This window comes from Rana temporaria, chromosome 3 (assembly GCF_905171775.1).
Source record: "Rana temporaria chromosome 3, aRanTem1.1, whole genome shotgun sequence".
NCBI classification, from domain to species: domain Eukaryota; kingdom Metazoa; phylum Chordata; class Amphibia; order Anura; family Ranidae; genus Rana; species Rana temporaria.
In genome coordinates this window covers 364,713,968-364,721,814 of record NC_053491.1, presented here as the reverse complement: position 1 = coordinate 364,721,814, position 7,847 = coordinate 364,713,968, and the positions used below count along the sequence as shown (strand labels likewise).

General features: G+C 46.2%; 1 protein-coding gene across 1 annotated transcript in view; it reads right to left on the bottom strand.

The window, feature by feature from the left end:
- Nucleotides 1-744: 744 nt before the first annotated feature.
- The window catches only part of LOC120932742 (protein mono-ADP-ribosyltransferase PARP12-like), a 45,209-nt gene continuing 38,106 nt past the window's right edge, over nt 745-7,847 (bottom strand). Inside the window, exons 11-12 of the mRNA XM_040345393.1 lie at nt 4,646-4,797; nt 745-1,578 (exon numbers count right to left, since the gene is read on the bottom strand). Coding sequence (XP_040201327.1) covers nt 1,271-1,578; nt 4,646-4,797 — 460 coding nt within the window. The 3' untranslated portion in view covers nt 745-1,270. The remainder of the gene's footprint in view (nt 1,579-4,645; nt 4,798-7,847) is intronic.

Sequence of the window (7,847 nt, the reverse complement as noted above, 5' to 3'; positions counted from 1 at the left end):
GTTTTTTGATCCGTTACACCCCTACTATAAACCGTAGTTAAAATAGGGATTTTTAACCCTAAACTATGGCTAAAATGGACAGAGGACTGGCCCAAAGTATAATCAATTACTATTAAAAGTTGGGCTGTGGAAATTAAAGATTAATTCCTCGATTAATCATGCATTTTTTTGATCGGTACTAGTGGTGCAACGGATCGTAAATGATCCGTGATCCGAACGGGTCACCATATGCGGATCGGCACACCGCGTGATCCGCGGAGCTCCGCTGCTGCCTCGGCCATAGGAAAGGCTGCGGCTTTGGCCTAGCTCCCGGAGCGGCGGCCATCTTGGTCCACCCGGCGGTGGCCTAGGAGAACCTGGCCTCAACTGCTCGTGTTCGGCCATCTTCTCTGGCAAGACTAAGCAAGCACTAATCTTCCTATACAGTGGGGGAGATGTGGACAATATTACAGTGGGGGGGGGAGAGGTCTGTGGATATTACAGTGGGGGGAGATGTCTGTGGATATTACAGTGGGGGGAGATGTCTGTGGATATTACAGTGGGGGGAGATGTCTGTGGATATTACAGTGGGGGGAGATGTCTGTGGATATTACAGTGGGGAGAGATGTCTGTGGATATTACAGTGGGGGGAGATGTATGTGGATATTACAGTGGGGGCTATATAGTGGTGATCCGCAAAATATATGTGCGTTATAATTTATCGAAAATTTGTAGATTAATCTACATAAAAAAAAAAAAATTTGATTAATCGAACACGAATATTTTAATCAGTAACAGCCCTATTAAAAATGTACCTGGTCATACAGCAGCGTTCCAGTACACACACACACACACACACACCCCCCCCCCCCCCCCCCCCATTAGCTTGGGACATCTTTCAGGTTTCCAGTGCGGTTTCCATTAAACGCTGAGAGGCTGAGCCAGTTGCAGCTAAGGCATCTGGGTCAACCCTGACATTTGTCAGGAAGACAGTCCAAAGCAATGATGTGCAGCCAGCGTTGGAGTGTGTGCATGTAGATAGGAAGTGAATGAAAAAGGCTGCAGGAATAAAATAAAGAAGAAAGTGGAAAAAGGATTTTATGAAAAAATGATAGATAGATATATATATATATATACACACACACACATATACACTGTATTATATGCATTATAAACTACATCCAGTTAGAATTGACATCTACTTTAATCTAAAACCTATTCTATAGTAGAAGTGTGCGTTTATGATATGACGTCAGTAAAACAAAGTCCTCCTGTGACTCTGCCTCCCCTCCTACTTAAAGCGCAGTGCAGCCATCATTGACTGCACGTCGGCTGGCTTCTCTTTGTACCGAATCAGGTATTCAGGGTAGATCTGGTGCTTCTCAAAGATGACGAATATGGAAGGATTGCTCACACTGTCCACACAGCTGTCATAGAAGCTGGATCCGGAGGAAGATTTTGCAGGCGGGCGGAGGTACGAGGAAGAGCCGCGGATGAAATCTCCCACCAGCACTCGGGCCACGAACATTGCGTACTCCTTAGAGTCGGCATGCTTACAGTACCTGTGTGAATAGTCGGCATCTCTGGCAAAATAACTGCCTGTGAGAGAAATACAGCAACAGAATCAGTATGCAGGAAAACTCCAGGATCACGTCAACTGTCAATTTAACCACTTCAATACCGCGCCATAGCCAAAAGACAGCTACAGCGCAGCTCTGTTCTTCTGGGAGGGCGGCCATGAAAATCCTCCCAGAATGCACTTAACGTTCACCCCCTGGGGCGTGCTCTATGATCAAGGTCCTCCAACTCGGGCAATAACATCTTTTTTAGTGTCATCTCGGTTGTATAAATGTCCTGGGAATCTATGATGTGGATGATATATACATGATCCAGCCCTCAAAAATTCCACTCGCCTGCTCGCATTTTGCAAGTGGATTTTGAGGGCTGGGCGAGTGTGGGCTGCCTGGGAGTGGAGAGGAGAGCTGCTGCTGCAGGATTGGACGGGTGATCAGTCTATCAAAGTGCCTGGATAAGGGGAAGGGGCTATATATGATGACACGCGGCGGGAAACACACAGCTATTGAAATGAAAGCCGTTATGTTCCCCGCATACTGATCGATCAGGCGGCTGCATTGGGGACACAGGCTGCACTGGCGGACACGGGCAGGCTGCAGTTTTGGACATGGATAAAGTTGTTGTTAATATTTATTTTTATAACTTAATTCTGCATAAACCATTTAAGTGTCATTTCATGAGATCATTTATGAGGGTGTGTTTAGGGGCGGGGCATGGTAGGGGTTGGACGCAGCAACTGGTGGCGAGTAACCCTTGAGGTCTGGCTAGTAGCTCAGGATTTGAAATTTTGAGCCCTGCATGATCAAGCAGCTGGAGGCCTTGATGGATTTTCTATACAGAACGCCACCTGCATATCTCGGCATCACAAGCACCAAATGCTGTGATGTACCCACTAAAACATGGACCCTGGTGACCTGTTCATATATTCTTTGTGGAAAATTTGGTCTGAACACAGACAACTCGGTTGCTGACATGGCTTTTGTATATGGAAAGATTATAAGCCCTATATCAGCTTTTTAGGTTTGATACAAGCACTGGAAACCAAATGATATTTATTAAAAGATTTAGGCTTTGTTGAGACTCGAAGTTAGGGAGTGGCAAAAAATGCACAGTTGAAAATATATAAATCTTGCGAGCTACTCTAGAGCCACCTGAGACTGCAATCAGCATCGGGTATAAAGTAACACTAGGTCCCCCTGAGGAAGACACGCGATTAGCCCTGTGTTGTCACATGTAGGGGAGGGGCCAGGACTGTGGAGGAGCTCGGATACATGCTTGTTTATACAAGCTTCTGACACATACAAGTTTTGAAGTAGTTTGGAGAGGAATCCTATGATTAATTATTTTATAGTTTGGTGTGCTGGATGTTTTATGTGTTCTAAATACATTTTTAAACTAGCGATAATGCACCCTCTTCTGATCGGGATTATCTTCACTAGAGTCACTTTTTGGACAGTAATACGTAAAAATACCCCAATTTGCACTTTTGTCTCTGTGGATTCATGAAAATTGGGAGAAAAAAAAATATCTTTTTTTTTTTGGACACTTGATATTAAGGAATAATACTAAATTTCCTTTCACTGTGAGCTTGCTTGTTATTTCCAAAAAAAAATTATGTTCATAGTTACATTTTTTAGCAATATTGATTTTCATTGTTTATGGCAATATCTATGCATTTGTAAGGTTTAGTATCACACAGCGCTGATTTTTTTTGTAAAAATGCACAGTTGAGCCATATTTTTGCCACCCAACCACCGACCCCCTTAAAGCGGATGTGCCACTAAAAAAATATATTAAAAGCCAGCAGCTACAAATACTGCAGCTGCTGACTTTTAATATAAAGACACTTACCTGTCCTGGAGTCCAGCGCCGATCGCAGCAGATGACGAGCCGATCGCTCGTCACCCTGCTGCTCCCCCCTCCATCCACAGTGAGGGAACCAGGAAGTGAAGCGCTCCGGCTTCACTGCCTGGTTCCCTACGGCGCATGCGCGAGTCGCGCTGCGCCCGCCGATTGGCTCCCGCTGTGTGCTGGGAGCCGAGTGTTCCCAGCATACAACGGGGGACGGACGGGAAACAAGGAAAAAACCCGTCTTTTGCCCGCATCGTAGGGCCGGAAGTGGGTGCAGATACCTGTCTGTAGACAGGTATCTGCACCCCCCTCCCCCCTGAAAGGTGTCAAATGTGACACCGGAGGGGGGGGAGGGTGCCGATCAGCGCGACTTCACTTTAGAGTGGAGATCCGCTTTAAGCTGCAATAGACATCTGAAGGGGCAGTTTACAATGCTTTATTTCCGCAGCACCCGACTTGCAGTAATTGGTGGGCTGCCCCTAAACGCTACCCATATCTGCAAAAATGGGGATATTTTGCACCATTTTTATGAAACGTAATAAAATTGATTCTTTTGAACAAATCGGTTACAGTTTTAAAACTTATCTAGGTATGGCTCATTTGAAGGGGCTTTTCTATTGTATGGATTCTTATTAAGTACAGTGGCTAAGAGGTTAGCACTTCTGCCTATCAGCACTAGGATCGATGGTTCAAATTCCAACCATGACACTACCTGCCTGGAGTTTGCATATTCTCCCTGTGCGTGCGTGGGTTTCCTCCGAGTACTCTAGTTTCCTCCAACATTCCAAAGACATGCTGGTAGGACAATTGACTCCTGTCTAAATTGGCCCTAGTAGGTGCATGTATGAATGTGAATTAGGGAGCTTAGATTGTAAGCTCCTTGAGGGCAAGGACTGATGTTAATATGCAATATTTATGTAAAGCGTTGCATAAATTGATGATACTATACAAGTACCTGTAATAAATTAAATTAAAAACATATTTAATTATGTAATAACGATTACAGCAGGGTCCTGACATTTTGGTAGCTGAATGCATGACCCCAGATTCACTAAGTTGTGAAGCAAGGATCGGGATGATCCAGACAAAGCTAGCAATAAGCAAACTCTCATATTCTCTTTGTAAGAAAAATACACAAATATCCATTCACTATGACGGCAGGAATTTTTCCCCAGCACATTCAGACATGCCATGGCTTCCGATGCTGAAGCAGATTTGAGAACCCAAAATATATCCTCACCTTTCCCGTATGCCGTGCCATGCGCCCCGCACATACGCCAGTCAAAGTTCTGTTGACAGATGGCATCAACCAGACCAGCGCTGGTGCCATGAAATACTTTGCGCTCATCCACCTCCCGACCACCATTGAGCTTCTTCATCTGCTCCTTCTGCCTGCAGCACAAACATTTACAGAGTTACTACTTGAAGAGAATTTCCTGAACGAAAGTGATTGGTCCTTAGGAATTGCTGGCATAAGGTTGGAAAAGTAACAGACCCATAATACGGAAATAGGGATGTATATAAAAGATGTGTTTGAGCCACCTACGGGTGAGTCGTAACAATGGTACTGTAACGGAATGACCCGTGACACCCAAAGACTTTTGAAGGATGGGGGGGGGGGTACTCCTGTGCCAGCATCACTAATGACTCTTGGGTCTAGGGTCACCCTGTGCACATTTTGGGCATAGGGTGACTGATAAATGATAATTCATGTTTTGCAGGATATCTTGGAATATTACAGTTTGATTTCATGCTGACCCCCAACCGGTCAATAAGAGTGTCTACTTCAACGCTTAACCTAGGCTGTTGAGATGCTAACTAAGTACGTCTGCTCCTAAGACCTTTCATTGTGTGAAGATGCTATTGATGATAATAGGATTTTAATAACAGCTTACCAGTAAAATCCTTTTCTTGAAGTACATCACGGGACACAGAGAAGCATAGTAATTACTATGTGGGTTATAGAGAGTACCTTCAGGTGTGGACACTGGCACGCCCTTAAGGCAAGAAGTTCCCTCCCCTATATAACCCCTCCCATACCGGGAGTACCTCAGTTTTGTAGCAAGCAATAAGTGTCCCAAATACCCCAAAAAAGAGGGGCGGGTACTCTGTGTCCCGTGATGTACTTCAAGAAAAGGATTTTACAGGTAAGCTGTTATAAAAATCCTATTTTCTTTATCGTACATCACGGGACACAGAGAAGCATAGTAATTACTATGTGGGACGTCCTAAAGCAATGCTATGAGGGGAGGGAGACCCCAAGAAATAAGCCGAGCGCCATCAGACATGAGGAATCAAACTGCAGCCTGCAGCACACTGCGCCCAAAGGCGCTCTGCTCATTCTTTCTTATGTCCAATTGATAAAATTTAGTGAAAGTATGGACAGACGACCATGTCGCGGCCTTGCAGACTTGAGCCATGGAGGCTTAATTATGCACTGCCCAGGAAGTACCCACTGCTCTAGTGGAATGTGCTTTAACCTTAAACGGGGGAACCTTTCCCCTCAAGCCATAGGCTTGAGTAATGACCTGCCGAATCCATTTGGAGATAGTGGACTTCGACGCTGCCTGCCCACATCTGGGACCTTCTGGCAGGATAAACAATGTATCAGTTTTCCGGACCTGAGCAGTAGCCTTAAGATAGATCTTAACTGCTCTTAATACGTCTAGCGTATGCAAAGACTTCTCCCTTGCAGAACTAGGTTCTGAGAAAAAAGACGGGAGAACAAGATCCTGATTCAAATGAAATTTTGAAACAACTTTAGGTAGGAAAGCCGGGTGGGGCCGTAGGACCACTCTATCCTTATGGAATATAAGGTACGGTTCCTTACAAGACAAGGCCGCCAACTCCGAAACCCTCCTAGCGGAGGTTATGGCTACCAAAAATATCACCTTCCTGGTCAGAAGGACCAAAGGAATATGAGCCAAGGGCTCAAATGGTTGTTTCTGTAAGACAGAAAGGACCAGATTCAGATCCCATGGACACAAGGTAATCTTGACTGGTGGACTAAGCCGGATCACACCAAAAGGTTTTGATCAGGGAATGTGTAGCTAGTGGCCTTTGGAAAAAAATCGATAAGGCCGAGATCTGGCCCTTAATGGTGCTTAGGGCCAACTTCATGTCTGCCCCTAACTGCAGAAACTCCAGAATTCTGCCAATGAGATACCTCCGGGGATGCCAACCCCTGGTCTCGCACCAGGCCACATAAGATTTCCAAACTCGGTAATAGATAAGTCTGGATGCCGGTTTTCTGGCATTAATCAAAGTAGATGCCACCGCATTAGAGAGACCCCTTTTCTTTAAGATATGGGACTCAATAGCCAAACCGTCAAATTGAGAGACGGTAAGGAAGGATGGAATATTGGCCCCTGGGACAATAGGTCCGGCCGAAGCGGAAGGGACCACGGTTGCCCCACGGACATCCTTACAATGTCCGCGAACCAGGCCCTTCTGGGCCACGCTGGAGCCACCAGAATCACTGGTCTTCCTTCCGACTTTACCCTGCGAAGAAGACGGGGTAATAATTGCAGCGGAGGAAACGCATACATTAGGGAGAACTGGTCCCATGGGAACACCAGTGCATCCGTGCCGTAAGCAAGTGGATCCCTTGTCCGGGACAGAAAGTTGCCCACCCTTGCATTGAACCTCGATGCAAAGAGATCGACATCTGGTGTTCCCCACCTCCGACAAATGCTCTGGAAGATGTCAGGGTGAAGAGTCCATTCCCCCGGAAGCACCTGTTGGCGGCTTAGTTAGTCTGCTCGCCAATTGTCTATTCCCGGAATGAACACTGCAGATATGCATGGGACATATTTCTCTGCCCAGGTCAGGATTCGATTCACCTCTCTTTGGGCTGCAGGACTTCTTGTGCCCCCCTGGTGATTTATGTATGCCACGGCAGTGACATTGTCTGATTGAACCCTGACCGGAAGACCCTTCAACCTGTCTGACCAAGCTGACAGGGCTAGATAGACAGCTCGAATTTCCAGCAGATTTATGGGTAGAGACCTCTCGGAGGCTGACCATATCCCCTGGAGAGACAAACCTCCCAGGACTGCACCCCAGCCTAGCAGACTGGCGTCCGTGGTCACAACCTGCCATGTCACGGGAACAAAGGACTTCCCCTTTAGCAGGTTCCGGGGAACCAGCCACCAACAAAGGCTCTGCCGGACTGACCGGGAGAGAGACATAGGGAGATCCAAGGCTTGAACCTTTTTGTTCCAAGCGGACAGAATGGCATGTTGAAGCTCCCTTGAGTGGAACTGCGCAAATGGAACGGCCTCGAACGAGGCTACCATCTTTCCCAGTAACCTCATACAGAGGCGAATGGGAGGCTGACGCTTTGCTTTGACTAGTTGAACTAGTTCTCTTAAAGCCTCAAACTTCCTTTGGGGCAGGAAGACCCTTTTTAGCTTTGTGTCTATGAGTAGACCCAAATATTC